The sequence below is a fragment of the Neophocaena asiaeorientalis genome, unplaced genomic scaffold (assembly GCF_003031525.2).
Source record: "Neophocaena asiaeorientalis asiaeorientalis breed wild unplaced genomic scaffold, Neophocaena_asiaeorientalis_V1.1 scaffold129, whole genome shotgun sequence".
Taxonomy (NCBI): Eukaryota; Metazoa; Chordata; class Mammalia; order Artiodactyla; family Phocoenidae; genus Neophocaena; species Neophocaena asiaeorientalis.
The window spans coordinates 3,647,842-3,663,704 of NW_020172446.1; the positions used below are offsets into that span (position 1 = coordinate 3,647,842).

The window sequence follows — 15,863 nt, forward strand, 5'->3', positions numbered from 1 at the left end:
AGGCATCCAAGTCCCCTCGAGTCCACCAACCTCTCTCTCCCTCTGTGTCCTTCATACTCTGTCTCTCCCATTGTTTATATGCTTCCTTCTGTTTCCGATGTTGCTCTCAGTTTGTCTGTTTATCTGTCCCTGTCTGTCTGTTTCCCCCTCTCATCAGACATCTGGCTGGAGTCAGGGTCCCAGCCCGGGGATGGGGTGGGAGTGGAGGTGGTGGACTTGGGCTTGGTCAGCCCTGGACGGTGGTCCTCACACTCATCACAGCTGGCTTTCTTCGAGGCCAGGACTGGGTGATGGTGTCGCTACTCCTGCAGCAGTCTGACGTCACGCTGCCAGGCCCCACCAGACTGGAGGGCGAGCCCCAAGGGGACCACATGCAGGCACCGGGCGTCCCAGGCTCCCCTGCCCCACAGAACGTAAGTACCAGGCACTTAGGTCCAGGCTGAGGCCAAGACCTGAGAGGTGCACGAGCAGCAGGTGGACTGTCACCCCCCACCCCCCAGGGACCTGCCTGCATCTGTCTTGTCCCTTCCACCAGCAAATAAGTACCCAGTGACTCCCAGATCCAGAAGTGTCAGACCTGGGCCTCTGCTTGTCCCTTCAGTCTGGGGCTTTCCCAGGGCAGGGCTGTGCATCCATCCTGCTGGGGGCGACCCAGGTTTAGAAGCAGTGTGCTCTCGTCAGATTGGGGTTTCCAAGGGCAGGCCATGTCTCACCAGAGCTCAGCCACAGACCCTTTACCTTCGCACAGAGTAGGGTCCCAGTGCAGCTTCCGCTCACAGGCTCTCTACCCTCTGTCCACGCCAGAAGCATGCCGGCTTCAGCTGCTCATCATTTGTGCCCGATGGCCCTCCAGAGAGGGCACCCTCACTGCCTCCACACAGCCCCTGCGCCGCGTCACCGGGTCCCGGGCAGGTCCACTGCCCAGCTGGCCCTGGCCTGGGCCCCTTCCGGCTCTCACCCTCAGACAAGTACCCCGGCTTCGGCTTTGAGGAGGGCCCAGCAAGCAGCCCCGGGCGCTTCCTCAAGGGCGGCCACGTGCCCTTCCATCCGTACAAGCGGCATTTCCATGACGACGTCTTCCCTGAGGCCCAGACCGCCTTGGCCCTCGCTGGACACTCCTTTAAGACCCCAGGGGCGCTGGAGGCCTTTGAGGAGATCCCCACAGATGTGGGGGAGCGTGAGGCCTTCCTGCCCGGCTTCCCAGCAGAGGCCTGGTGCGACGGGCTCCCCTACCCCAGCCGGGAGCACAGCCCCCAAGTCCTGGTGAGTACCAGTGGCCGGCAGCCATCCCACCTACCCCCATCCCAATTCCTGGCAGCCCAGAACAAACCCCCCACCATCCCTTTCCAGAACTTTCCACTCAGGGTCAGTGTGCACCAGGAAAGCAGCAAGCTCAGAGAGCTGGGGACTCTAGGCTTCATTCTGGGCCTCCAGGTCAGCTGGGCAAGGGTCGCTGCCCTGGCCTGGTGTGGAGGGGACAAGGTTGAGGAGGCCGGTCAGACCGAGGAAGCTGGAAGCTTCCCAGAGGCTCCTGAGTCAGGATTCCAGTGTGCAGCTTCTCTCTGTTTATAAGTGTCAAGAATCTCCAGCCAGGCCCATATGCAAATGTGAGAAGAAAAACACATTCCAGAGGCCAAGAGAAAGGGTTTAGGGAGGAGCCACAGGGCACAATGTTCTCTCCAGCATCAGCCTACAGAGTTGAGAGAGGACTTAATTCTTCTCAAAGGACACTCTGGTCCCATTCGTTACCAGGAGTGAAGCCTGGGTATATTCATAGAAATACCTTGAAAGCACCTTGAAAGCTCATTTCCTTTCATAGCCGTACCCACAAGCCGTGTGACCTTGGGCAAGTCACTTAAGCTCTCTGAGCCTCATCAGAAAAGTATCGTTAATAGTGCCTCATAGGCTTGTTGCCTTGGGAAGAGGAAGACTAAAGGGAGCTTTGCTCCCCACTCCCCAGCCTGGGCTGTGCCTACTCCAGATGCCCACCAGCTCTCCTTACCTCTTGCTTTCAAACAGGCTCCCATTCAATCCACAAGCCACCCCCAAAAAAAGCCTGTTTCCCAGGAGTGGAAGATAGAGAAGGCGCTGGGCCCCTACCAATTGTGGCCAAGACGGAGTCTGCTTCTGGTTCTGGGGCCCTTTGACGGCGTCTTCCTCAGGCCCATTGAACGTGGCAGCAGCCCCCAGTAAAGGGACCATCAGGGCTTCCCTGGTGGCGCAGTGGTTGAGAGTCTGCCTGCTGATGCAGGGGACGCAAGTTCGTGCCCCGGTCCGGGAAGATCCCACATGCCGCGGAGCGGCTGGGCCTGTGAGCCATGGCCGTTGAGCCTGCGCATCCGGAGCCTGTGCTCCACAGTTACTTCCCCCTAAATGTCCACTCAGTGCCAGCCCATGGTCACTGTGCCAGATGCTTTCTTTCAAGTGCCCTGTTTAATCCTCATGACAACCCTCTAAAGAGTTCCCACTAACCCCATTTTGCACATGAGGAGACTGAGGCTCCATAGAGACCAAGTGACTTGCCCAAGGTGTCTCTCAGCCTCTAAGAAGTGAGGCTGAGGTTTGAGCCCACTTTCTTACACACACACACACACACACACACACACACACAATGTAGAGAAGAGTTTGGGCCCAGAGACCCACAGCAGGCTGGTTGACTCTGAGTGATCTTGGGCACATCACTTCCCTTCTATGGGCTCAGCCCCATCATCTGCCAAATGATAGGGCTGGACATAGTGGTTGTGGCCCTTCTAGACCTGAGATTCTATGATTGGGGTTATCTCTGCATCAGCAATCCCGGGCACACCCAGAAAGAGCTCACAGCTAATTTGACCCTCTGGGCCCAGATCCTGGTTCCCAAGGCCCCTGGGAATCCCAGGAAGAATGGTCCACCTGCTCTTGGCCTTGTTTACCTTCCTGTACCTAGCTGCACACTCTATCTGGCCCTACTCCATGCTGGCCCCTGGGGGCTCCATGTGGGGCTCACAACCCATGGGAGGCCAGGATCTGGCCACCAGCAGCAGCAGCAGCTGCAGGCTCCCTCTGCCAGAGTGAGAAAGGCCACGGGGCTCCAGCAGACCAGCAACTGCGTAGACTCCCCAGAGCAGAGAGCAGAGGCTCTGAGTTGGGGATGGCCAGAGCAGAGGGGACTCGCTAGCCCCCTCCAGAGAGCCCGCCAGAGTTCCCTTGGGCTTTGCAGAAGAGGAAGTGTCAGGACCTTGGGGGCCCCGGCTGGACCAGCCTCTCTGGCCACTTCCTGTGCTCCCCTCACCATGGCTCTGCAATGGGAATTCTAGAGCAGTGGTCCTTTGCAGACTGCTCTGAGGGGCTGGTGGCTCCGAACCAGCAAGCAAGTCCTGAGCCGGGCTTGGTGAGTGGGGTCAGGCAGTGCACCCTTGTGCCATTCCAGGGAGACCTCTGGTCCTACCCCAGCTTCAGTGTGACCAATGACAAGTCTCCCCCATGTCCCCAGACAGCCCAGCCTCAGTCTCTCACCTGCAGGGAGGTGGGGGGATGGGAGCCCTGTCAGTTCCAGCCTCAGCTCCACCACTAACTTGCTGAGTTCCCTCAGGAAAATCCCTGCCCTTCTCTGTTCCCTATTTGTTCTCCAGGAATAAGCTGTGGGGGAGGCAAGGTAGGGGTTGCTTTTGTGTAAGGTTCAAGACACAGAAGAGAAAAAGGAAGAAAAAATATGGTCCAGCTCGGTCATCTGTTATTTTTTCCTTCCAGCAGGAGTCAGAAGTTGAGGTCAAGCCCCCACCTCTGGAGAGCGGTCCAGGGATGTACTGTTACCAGCCCCCCTTGCAGCATATGTACTGTCCTTCCCAGCCCCCCTTCCACCAGGTAGGTCTGGGGCAGGTGGGCAATTTTCCCCAGGGTCTCAGGATATTACATGTGTGTGTGGTGTGCGGGTGTGTGTGTGCACACCTGGATGGGCAGGTAGGGACAGCCGGGCCCTGAATCCCAGGCTGGGCCACCTGGGGTGGGGAACAGGGGTTCATGGGGAAGGAAGCAATCGCCCTTCTCTTGGGGTGGGGCTTGTCTGAGACCCTGGCAGTGCCTGAGAGGTCTTAGGAAAGAGAGTGGGACTGAGACTGGGGCAGGGCCGGATGTGAACCAAAAAGGGAGAGAAGAGGAGAGCTAGAAAAGGACTGAGCAAAGAGAAAAGGAGTAAATGGGGTGACACACAAGGCTGAGCAGACCAGGGAACAGTGGGCTTTCGTCTGGGTCAGCCACCATCTTATGTGGCCTTGGCCTCAAACTTCCCTTTAGCCTAGACAGGGTGGAACCAGGAGTGAAGTTAGGGGGCCTTCCCAGTTGGAGGTTACAGGTCCCCATCATCTCTGGCCCTATCCCCCTTCCCACCCCACTGACCAGCCTCAGCTCCTCCCAGACGTACAGGAAGCCAAGTAATTGACCCATACTGGCATGGGATGGAGGTTTTTAAAAAGAGAAAGAAAAGAGTCCTAGAATAGCCAAGCAGCTCCCAGGAGTCGCCGGGCAAGACAGAGCAAGTGACTGCCCAGCACCCAGCTTCATCCACCTGCAGCCTGGCACTGAGACAGGCCCTGCCTGTGGAGCAGGTTCTGCTCCCAGCTCTTTGGCATTGGCCTTGATCTTGGCCAAGCCAGGGAGGCAGGCAAGTGGGCGGGGGATGGGGGTGTGTTGGTCAGACTGCCTGCTTAGTGCAGAGAAAGAAAGAGAAGGAGGGAAGCAGAGGAAACACAAGAGGGATCATCCTCACTCCATGACGAGCCTGGCTGGAATAGCCGAGCCCTCCTGAGGGTCACAGTCTGACCCAGGGTAGGAATGTCCCTGAGGCAGCCCGGCCCAACAGGGACTGAGCCACAGCAGGGCTAAGGGACTACCAGACCCTAGACGGCCTCGTCATGCCCAGCCCTGTCTTGATGCCCTCTATTTTCTGCACCCCCTCCTCGAACAAGATAGCCACACCCAGGGCTTTATGGAACCTGCAGAGAGGTGACTCAGTCACTGAGTGTCTCTCAGGTGACCTGGAAAGATCACTTCGGCCTGGAGCAGATGGGGGAGTCAGAGTTTCCTACCCACCCTCACCCTCGTAAAACACCATCCCTGGCACCGCAGCCACTCCCTTTGCCATAAAAACCACCTCCTACCCTCACCTGCCCACCATCATGACCAGCCCTTTCAAGGAGCCACTGAAACTCATAAAAGGTGGCAGTGCCCAGCAAATGCCCAGGCTGGACACCCCACTTCCAGCCCAACCACTCCAGGAGATACCAGAGAGGTCTGGAGCACCTGCCCAGAAGGGTACAAGGGCCTGGGCTACCCCTCACACTCTCTAGCTCAACTCCTGTCGTATCACCATGGCAACCAGAATACTTAGAGACCTGAAAGAAAGATGCTGGAGGAAGGGAGCTCTGAGGCCTCTTAGACCCTGAATTCTGGAATGTGGATCTCCTCACAGGCCCCTGAATAGCTGCATCCTTGGCCAGCATCCTCAGATAGCTCTTTGGGGCCCATGACCATTGTGGTGGAGCACATGAGAGAAGAATCTAGCCTCAGTTCCTTCTCTGGATGTATATGAATGGGGGCAGGGAGCCCCCTTCCTTGGGAAGACTGGTTACCATGGCAACCACTCTGCCCCTTTGACCTCTACAGTACTCACCAGGTGGCAGCAGCTACCCTGTACCTTACCTGGGCTCCTCACACTATCCATACCAGCGGATTGCACCCCAGGCCAGCACCGACGGGCACCAGTCTCTCTTCCCAAAACCCATTTACTCCTACAGGTACGTTTCTCAGCACTCGTGAGGTAGAAGGAAGAGGGCTGAGAGGACCCTGGGGAAACTGAGACATGGAATCCCTTGAGGTATAAGGGTAATGGCAGGGAGTGGAAGTCATAGCTAGTGGACTTCCAAAGGATGCTATAGAGAAGATTCCAGCATGGGGCAGGGGGATTGACTAGTTCACCTCTGACCTCTCATCTCACCCTGGGGAGCCATGTCTGTGGCTCAACTCAGCAGGTGCTGGTGCCCTGGATGAGCCCGCTAAGTTCTAGCTTCCTGGGGCCCAGGGCCTGAAACTGAGAGTTTAGGGGGGATGATTCCCCCCTTCTCCCTCCCTCCCCAGATATAGAGAGAAGCTTCACCCCAAAGCTCTGCTGGAAGTAAGTGAGGGATGAGGTCTGCAGATGCGGCTCCGTTATCCAGCATCTGCCAGATCTGGTGCAACTTCTCTGGCGCTGGGGCTATAAGTACCAGGCCAGCAGCACCCAGCCCATCTGGGAGACCTTCCATCTGAACTTTCATTCATCTAACCAGCATCGATACTCGACCTCCTGTGTGCCAGGCCCCTCATGGGGTCAGGTCATCAGCCAGTATGAGCTCAGGAGAAGGAAAAGGAACTTAAACATCATCCAGGAGCACAGAGAAGGGGTTTGTGGAAGGCCGGATGATGAGCAGAAAGGAGCACATGCAATCTTTGGAGTCCAGTAGAACTGGGTTCTACTCCAGGCTCTGAATTTATTAGCTGTGAAACCTCAGGCAAGTTACTTAATCTTTCTGAGCCTCTGTTTATTCATCTGTTAAAAAAAAAAAAAAAGAGAGAGAGAGAGAGAACTGCAATGTTCAGGCCTTTGGATGGATTAAGTGAGAGAATATGCTTGGCACTTTTTAGGGACTCAAAAAACCTAATCCCCTCCCTTACTATCCAACACTCATGCAATCGGCTGAAGGCTGACTGGTAATGACAGCTTCCATTTAATGAGTGCCTTCTATGTGCTAGGCAGCATGCTTAATCCTCACGACTCTGAGACAGCTATTACTCTCTTCACGTCAAAGCTGAGGAAACTGAGGCTCAGAGAGGTTAAGGCACTCACCCAAGGTCACACAGCTAGTGAGTGGCCAAAGCCAGGATTGTAACCCAGCTCTCTCAGATGCCACGAGACCCTTGTACATCAGTAATTCCCGACTTCAGTGGACACTTTCTCATTCCTTCTCCTCTGGACCTCACAGGGCCTCTCACGTGTGAATTCTGCAGCAGACTATCCTTCCTTGACTATTCCAGCCAGGGCGGGGGCGGGGGGAAGACTCCAGGCCAGGTCAGAGGTTCAAACTCTCAGAACTTTCTCTGCCTTCAGCATCCTCATCTTCATGGCCCTGAAGAACAGTAAAACCGGAAGCCTTCCCGTCAGCGAGATCTACAATTTTATGACGGAGCACTTTCCTTACTTCAAGGTGAGCCCCAAATCCACTGCACCCCACCAGCCCCAGGCAAGCCAGGCCTCTCTGGAACCAGAGGATTCCGTTGGGAGGTGGGAGATGAGTTTGAGTGAAAGCCAGGAGAGGGTGTGTCCCCCACATGTTTCCCCTTGTCTCCACTTCAGAAGGACAGTTCTGTGTGAGGAAGAGAGAGCTCAAGCCATTCACCAAAAGTCACACAGCAGGCTGGAGTCAGACCTCATGCTGGTGGAAGGTGGACGTGGCAATTCTGATAGGCTTCAAGGAGCGTCCACCTACCCCAGATGGGGAGAGAGAGCTTGGGAAGAAATGCGAGGCTGTTCCCACCGCTGCCCCCGGGATGCTGTAGGACTGGAGGAATTGGGGTAGGAGCTGGCCAGCCAAGGTGACACAGGACGCTGGGGCTGCAGAACTCATTACCTTCCCGGGAGAGATTAGGATCTGCCTCTGTGGGCGGCAGTCTCAGCTGTAGTTCTGCCAGAAAGCAGAGTGTGGGCTTCATGGTCTTAGAGTGTCCTAGGGAACTGGCTGGTTCCCCCGACCTTCCCATGGACGGGATCTACCAATAATTTCTATCACCCACAGAAGGGGCTTCTGGGGCTCTAGCAAACTCCCTCCCTAGAGGCAGGACAGATGCCCGTCTCTCCATTTACTCAAGGCCAAACATCAAGTGGGACCACTTGCCGGCTCAAGCTCTCTGGCTTCCCACACCACCCACTTCCCTTGTCTGATGCTCCCCAGGCCCTCCAACAAAAACCCCTTCTTCTGGAGTGGGTGCAGGGGAGGTCAGAGCTTGCGTGTGAGGGGTGCCTTCTCCAAGGCCTGCACCCTAGTGGATACAGTCTCACCTTCTACCCAGGCAGAGGGTGGGAACTGCGGCCCAGGTAAGCCAGAACCCAGCTCCACCTGCCAGTGATTTCTGGCCCCACCATCTTCCCAGCTGTGCTGTCTGGGGGTAATTTGAGGCTGATATTCAAACAAGCTTGTACTTGCCGAGCTGCCATCAGATGAGGAGTGGGCAAGGTGGTCAGAGTTCTGGCCAAGAATGAAAAAGTATGGTCATCCATCAAAGGTCCTGGAAGGGAGAGGAGGAAGGAGAGTTGTCACTGGGATTCAAGAAGCATCAAAGCCAGTATCCAGAGCTGCCCCTCTACCCCAGCAAGTCAGGGGACCAAAGCCTCCCTGGCCTATAATGCTTTTAGAGGGTCCCCTAGGGCTTCAAGGAGCCAGGCCAGAGAGAGGGAAGTGAGGGCCCTGCCCCATTCCTCTCAGCCTGTCCTCCCCGCCAACTCCCAGCCCCTCCCTACGTCTCATCTTCCTGGCTTAATTATTTTTCCTGGGAGCTGTGTAATCCCTGTTTTGTAGGGCTGAGTAGTGAAGAGGTCTAACTGCTTTTCTTTTTTCGGGTCCAGTTGTTGTTCTTAGCCAGTTACATCACTCCCTCACTCCCAAGTTTACATTTGACTTCAGAGAGAAAGCATCTGTGAGGATGGGTCAGGCCCCAGATGGTGAAAGCAGTCCTATGGGGTGAGCTGGGCAGGGCCCTTAGTTAGGGAACAGAATTGGAGTCTGGGCTCTGTCACCACCTCCTTGTGTGATCTAGGGCTAGACCCTTTCTTCTCTGGACCTCAGTTTCCCAGTATGTAAAATGGTCAGGTTGAACCTGTTGGCGCGTAAGTTCCTTCCAACTCTCACCGTTCCCCTCTGACCCACCTAAGAAATTAGTTCAAAGATCCTCTGCCCCCTCTATCACTCACTCCCCAGTTGAAGGTCATTTTTCTGGGCAAGGACAGTGTGGACCCTAGAGTGGGCAGCACTCATGCCCAAGGCAGCTGAGATGGGCGTCCTGAAGCCCTGTGAGTCAGAGATGTGGGATTAGGGTAGTTCCAGCCACAGGACATAATTGCTAGCGCTGACCACCCCTCTTCCAAACAGGAAGTGGCTGGGGTGGGGGCTGCCCTGGCACCCCCAAATCACAGACTTATGGGGCCATAAAAGGGCCCAGTGCCCATTAACTCTGCCCACAGCCTTGACTCCTAGTAGGGACTGTCGTGGGAGTTGAAGCTGAATTCCCCAGCTGGCTGGTCCGGTGGCTCAAGAATTCTCTGTCATGACCTTGGGAGCCTTGAGGGTCATCTCAACCAGGCCCCTGACCCAGGCCAGCGGCCCCTGAGAAAGGCTCCAGCAGCTTCTGCGAGCAACTTGCAGCGACGCTGGCATCAGGGCCCAGTTCTGCTGGACGTGATTCAGCCTGACTGCTCCCTGGGGCAAGTGAGCTGGGGAGGAGGGAGTGGCTGCCCCTCACTAAGCAGAAACTGTGAGCTGGAAGGGAGAGGGGCCGAGGGGCGAGGGTAGAGGGACCTCACCAGCCAGAGCAGGCACTCTGCCCACAGTCACCCCTGCTGGGCCCAGGGCTGTCACAGAGCCTGGGACAGAGCTGGAGGTGGGGGGAAAAGGGGTGCCCCCTGGCACCCCCGCCACTGCCTCTCACCCAACTGAGTCAGCCTAATAGTTTTTACAACCCTCCCTGGGCGCAATTACTGCCCTGGTGGCATGACCAGGCCTCCTAATGGGTGTTTATTCTGTTGGCATGAGCACCGCCCGCCTGAGGGCTGGCCTCCCCATCAGGCCACGCCCCCCAGGCACACACATATGAACACTCACAGCCACACACACAGACAACCATGGATACCCACACACACACCCAGAGAGACTTTCTCACACACTCATTTCTCAGGGACACACATGCCCTCATACTCAGAGGACTCCACAGACCTACACCCCAGAGACAAACTCACAGCAGGGAGAGCTCAGCGTAGCGAGTCCCTCTCCACAGACGGGTCCACGCACAGGCCTGAGGACCCAGTGGGGAGCGGCCCAACCGCAGGCTGGGGAGGGGCGGGGCCGTCCGTAGCGCCCACCAGCCCTTCCTTTATGAACCACCTACAGCCGTCTCTGAAGGGCATGGAGTAGGACGAAGGCAGATTTTAGGTGCTAATAACTGTGAGCAAGGTTCTTGCCCACCCCTGCCCCACTACTGAAGGGTACCGAGTGTGGGCTGGGTGCTGACGAGGACGACAAGCCCCAGAGTGGGTGGCAGTTCTGTGCCCAGATAGCAAAGGAGTTTTCTGGCATTGTGACCCCGGCCTGAATTCTTGTCTTGCTCTGCTCCGGCAGACGGCGCCTGATGGCTGGAAGAATTCTGTCCGCCACAACCTGTCTCTTAACAAGTGCTTCGAGAAGGTAGAGAACAAATCAGGCAGTTCCTCTCGCAAGGGCTGCCTGTGGGCCCTCAATCCAGCCAAGATCGACAAGATGCAGGAGGAACTGCAGAAGTGGAAGAGGAAAGACCCCATTGCCGTGCGCAAAAGCATGGCCAAGCCAGGTGAGGCTAACGGCCATGCAGGGAGGGGCCCAGGGTGCCCATGAGGCAAAAAAATAAGAGTGGAGGAGGCAAGAAAAGCTGAGCAAGGAGAACTGATAAGTGAGGAAAGCGTCTGAGTGCGGTTCTAAGGCTGGGAGCGTTCGTGGGGAAAGGGAGGCCTCATGGTGTCTCTCTCTCTCGGACCTTTTCAGAAGAGCTGGACAGCCTCATTGGAGACAAGAGGGAGAAGCTGGGTTCCCCACTGCTCGGCTGCCCACCCCCTGGGCTGGTGGGCTCAGGCTCCATCCGGCCCCTGCCACCTCCAGCCGGGTTCTCCCAGCCACTGCAGTCAATCCACCCAGCTCCGGGCCCCATTCGTGGCAAGAATCCCCTGCAGGACCTTCTTGGGGGGCACGCACCGTCCTGCTATGGGCAGACATATTCGCACCTCTCACCAGGCCTGGCCCCTCCCGGACCTCTGCAGCCGTTGTTCCCACAGCCAGATGGGCACCTTGAGCTGCGGGCCCAGCCGGGCACCCCCCAGGACTCACCTCTGCCTGCCCACACCCCACCCAGCCACAGTGCCAAGCTGCTGGCTGAACCTTCCCCAGCCAGGACCATACATGAAACCCTGCTGCCAGACGGAGACCTTGGCACTGATCTGGATGCCATCAATCCCTCTCTCACTGACTTCGACTTTCAGGGTGAGCTGGGGATGGGAAGGGAGAAGTGGGACAGTACTGGAGAGGGACATCTGGCAGTGTGGCCTGTCCCGTCTAAGTCTCCAGGCTGTGGCCTGCTAACTAACTGCCGGGTTTCAGGTCAACTGGAGCAGAGAAGGCCCAAGCTGGGTCGGGGGTAGTGGTGGTTAAGGGTCGAAGAGGAATGTCCTTGCCCCCATCTCCCTCCTCCTGGTGCCCTTGAACAGGTTCCAACTGACCTATCATCAAACCGCTCTCAGCTCTGGGTGGGCTGGAAAGGGCCCGATGTTCCATTCCATATTCGGTTGTGAGTGACCGATGGTCTGAACATTCCCAGAAGCGATTGCATTTTCTGAGTTCATCTTCTAATGCAGAGGAAGGAGACAGATCTTCCCCCTGGAAGAATGGAAGGCCTCAGAGCTAGGCAGGTCCCGGGGGGAGAGGTTCTATCTCTTCCGTTCCATCTTGCCTGTTCCATCTCTGCACGTGGCCAACCCCACCCATTCCCATCTAATCTCCAGTGCACCCCCAGGTCCTGGTACTGGCCACAGGGGGTTTGAGGAGGGTGCTGACCCAGGCCTCAGACCTTCTGTGTGCGCTGGGGTAGGAGACATCCACAAGCAGGTGGGGCAGCCGACCCTCAGAGATCTCCCAGTCTGATGGGGAGAGAGCCCAGGTCTTGGGAAGCTATTGTTAGAAACGAGCAGCTAGAGCCTACCTCCAGAGGTAGGGAACAGAGCTCAACAGCCTCAGAAGAAGCTATAGACATGTGAGCTACCATAAGCATTTACCTGAGCCCTACTGTCAGGCATCTTGTGAGGCGCTTTACATGTGCTCTCTCATGTGTGCCTATAGGATAGGAGGGATTATTCAACCCATTTCACAGATGTGTACCAAGGTTAGGTAACTTATTCAAGGTCACTTAGCTAGAAAGAAGGAAAGTTAAGGGAATTCCGTGGCGGTCCAGTGGTTAGGACTCTGCAGTTTCACTGCTGAGGACACAGATTCAATCCCTGGTCGGGGAACTAAGATCCCGCAAGACGCGCAGGGCAGCCAAAAAAAAAAAAAAAAGAGAGAGGAAGAAGGAGAGTTAGGATTGGAACCCAGGCAGCCAAGTTCAGTCGAGGGTTTAGTTCAGCTCTCTTCCTCCAGACCCTGCAGCCCTGATGCCCAGGGAAGGAGCTCCAGGCCCTGGCCTGCCACGATGCAGGTCACACAACACATAGAGGAGAAGCTGGTGGCAGCACTGTTTGCTCCCAGAGTCAGTGCTTCCTGGCTTTGCTCCCGTCCCTTGGGCCCTGCAGTGGAGGATGCCCAGGGAGCTGAGCCCAACCAGCTCACTGGATGCAGCAGTGCATTGTTGGAAGATCCTTGGTCTGGGCTGCAGATCCACCTTCCTTGGGAGCCTGGGCAAGAGCCAGGGTGAAGAGTTCCTGGGGCTCCCTCCCCAGGGTAACCCCAGAATGTACAGCATCTGCATCAACCCTTCCAATAGGCAGCTCTCAAATCCTTGATCATCTCCCCCAACCCACAAGAAAAAGAGCCACACAGATCATCTGAGCTATGGCTTTCAAACTGTCCTATGTGGGAGGAGGAATCAGAGAGGTTCTGCAACTGCCTGGGGTCACAGAGCTAGTGCCAAGGGTCTATTCTCCATTCAGTGTTACCCCAATCCTGCTCTCTTTAGCATGTGAGAGCATGGGGTGGGAGGCAGACAGGGCTCCTTAGTGCCTCCCAGTGACGCCTGTTCTCTCCCCCAAATAGGAAACCTGTGGGAACAGCTGAAGGATGACAGCTTGGCCCTTGACCCCTTGGTACTGGTGACCTCACCCCTGACGTCATCTTCAATGCTGCCGCCCCAACCCCCATCCCCATCCCACTGCTTCCCCCCTGGGCCCTGTCTGGCAGAGACAGGCAGTGGGGCAGGCGACTTGACACCACCAGGCAATGGGGGCTCCGGGGCATTGGGGGACCTGCATCTCACCACCCTCTACTCAGCCTTCATGGAGCTGGAACCCATGGCCCCTGCTGGCCCCTCTGTGTACCTCAGCCCCAGCTCTAAGCCCATGGCTCTAGCATGAGCTATGCTCAGCAGCTGCTCCAGCCTTTGCCTGGCCTGGAAGTCCCAGCTGGCCACCCATGTCACGCTCACCTTAAAGGTCAAGGAAGGAACACACTCCCTGTCCCCTGTGCCACTAAGCCAACTTGTTTGTTAGCTGGCAGCTGGGGGTGTAGAAGTCACCACCCAGGATTCTGCCCCTCACACATTTCTGCTGCCTGGTACACGAGCTCCTCGCTCAGGGCCCCTGAAGAGCAAGTGTCTGGGCAAGAAGAAAATACATTCTCCCTAGCTCACACTCATCCACACTTAAGCCCTCATGCACGTATGCACGGGCGCACACGCACAGACACACACACATACAGTCATGCAGACACACACACACACACACACACACATACCTTATATCCACAGGAATCACAACTACATCACAGAGCCTGACTTCATTTTGGGGGCAGCTGAGGGCTTTGGTTACCAAAAGCTCAGGGCCCCCATGCCAGGTCCAAGACCACCATGGAACCCCATTCTGACGTCCACGTTCTCTGCAGGCCCGTTCCCCTCCAGGCATGATCTTTCCCAGAAGCCCCCTGTATTTATTCTCCCATCTTCATCCCAGCGGCCCATCAAGAAGGAGGAGATATGGAGTTTCTCCCCAGGTTGTCTGTGGGCCCACCTCCGGGGGGCTGCTATTCATCAGCTCCCGCCCTGCCAGGCTCTACCTGTCCTCAACTTAAGCTCTCTCTGGCCTTTCCCAGGATGACACACAGGAGGGGCAGTGTCCACCCCAGGACCAAACTGAGCCCAATTCCGACACAAAGTGTTTGGAAAAGCCCTTGCCCTCAGAAACTTGAAAGTGTTCTTTTCTCCCAGCCCTGGGTGCAGGAAGGGCCCCTCCGGGTCACTACAGTCTCACTCCTGAGAAGTTCATGTAGTTTAGGCCCCGGCTCGTGAATTACTTCCAGCTGTCTCAGGCAGCCTGGGCATTCAGGGAAGGGAAGTCTGGTAGAGGCTGGTGGGGCAGCACCCATGCCCCCTTTCTTTGACTGCTTGGCAGACCCGGGATGCCCCTGGAATGAGGGGCTGTGACCCAGTTGCCCTCCATGCCCTACCTGAGAGCCCATCCCCTACCAAGTGGGAGCCTCAGCCTATCCAGGGTCTGAGGGTGACAAGAACCCCCGGAGGTTGGCCCCAGGTTCAGATGAGACACAAGCAGAACTCTTGAAGAACTGCCATTGTCCCCTGTCCTGGAACAATAAAGCAAGTGCCTTGTGGTCTCGACTACCAAGTTTTCTTTTCCGGACCTCCCCACCCTGGGGCAGAAATGTTAGGACACACTGACTGTAGATTCCCTGGTCCTGTGATTTTACCCCGACCCTCACCTAGGACTGTGAAGTTTCAATCCAAAGAGTGAGGTATCTCGGAGTACTTCCTAACCAGCATGGGGAGGATGGGGCTGGCGGGGAGAACTTCCCCCAGGAGAACTTCCAAAAGGATTGGAAGCAGCAGCTGCCCTGCCCAGAGGAAGGGAGAGGGTGCCCTTCCACCACACCCCTTCGTACCGAGATCTACCCCTCCCTCCTCTCACCCTGCATCTCCTCACACAAGAAAGGGTCACTTCCCTACCCTGGCTGTGCCTTGCTGCCCCCACCTTTCCCTGGCTCGGCTCTGGGTTCCACAGATGACATGAATGGACCATAGCCCTGGAGGGTGGTCTCTGGAGGGTCAGGGGCCCACTCAGTCCCACTTAGGGTACCACCACCAGGCAGGCTGCTGTCACCAAACAGCAGCCCAAGAGGCAGCCCCACACTGCCTGAACAGGGCTGGGGCAGGTGTGGGAGCCAAAAGCACATACATGGACCACAGACCATGAGTCTCAGCAGCCACAGGTGGGTCTTTTGCTTAGAAAGTTCTTCCAGGGGCTAGGCCTAGGGGCAAGCCAACACCACCTGCCTTCCCCAGAGGACAGTTCTGCATAGGATCCCATAATAGAACCCCGCCCTACATCAGCACCCTCCCTCACAGAGGCTCTAAGTCTGGGGCCCGGGCTAGAGGGAGAGGGCAGGGCAGGGAGTGGGGGAAGGCATGGGCAGCCAGTGCACCCAAGAGGAAGACGCCCCCCACGCTGCGCGCCGCAGCCCAGCCCCGCAGTATAGGAAGTGGTGAAGGCTCTCTGTCAAGCCCCCAGCCGATGTTGCACCCCAGCTCTGAGCAACGCCAGGCCTGTGTCTTGATACCCAAGACCCCAAGGGCTGGGCAAATGTTTCGTGGGAGAACCCACTTCCTTGCGTCAGACGCTCGGACGTTGGAGACTCAGACAACCTGCTCTACACCTCCAGCCTGGGCAGCAAGCAAGGACATCTCCAGGAGACCTCAGTCCGACCTCAGTCTTCTGGGCCCATTCGACACACCTACGAGTAAGCTTGCCCCTGTGCAAGTAAGACAGGTGGCAAGCAGGTAAGACTTGGGGGTCTTATGTTTGCTTGTTTGTTTGTAACCAGACTGGCCCTTGGACTTAAAAC

At 56.7% G+C, this 15,863-nt stretch overlaps 1 protein-coding gene across 1 annotated transcript; it reads left to right on the plus strand.

Moving 5' to 3' along the window:
- Positions 1-290: 290 nt before the first annotated feature.
- On the plus strand, positions 291-13,366 carry FOXN1 (forkhead box N1). The gene is made up of 8 exons (XM_024737280.1): positions 291-413; positions 805-1,263; positions 3,733-3,843; positions 5,641-5,771; positions 7,121-7,217; positions 10,398-10,605; positions 10,797-11,288; positions 13,050-13,366. The coding sequence occupies exons 1-8, from the start codon at positions 291-293 to the stop codon at positions 13,364-13,366; spliced, it is 1,938 nt and encodes a 645-aa protein (XP_024593048.1).
- Positions 13,367-15,863: the final 2,497 nt, after the last annotated feature.

Excerpts from the sequence above, each read along its gene's own strand:
- FOXN1 (XM_024737280.1), top strand. The coding sequence starts at position 291 with ATGGTGTCGCTACTCCTGCAGCAGTCTGACGTCACGCTGCCAGGCCCC. Across the intron at positions 3,844-5,640 it reads CCCAGCCCCCCTTCCACCAG|TACTCACCAGGTGGCAGCAG; the intron begins GTAGGTCTGGGG and ends TGACCTCTACAG. Across the intron at positions 11,289-13,049 it reads CACTGACTTCGACTTTCAGG|GAAACCTGTGGGAACAGCTG; the intron begins GTGAGCTGGGGA and ends TCCCCCAAATAG.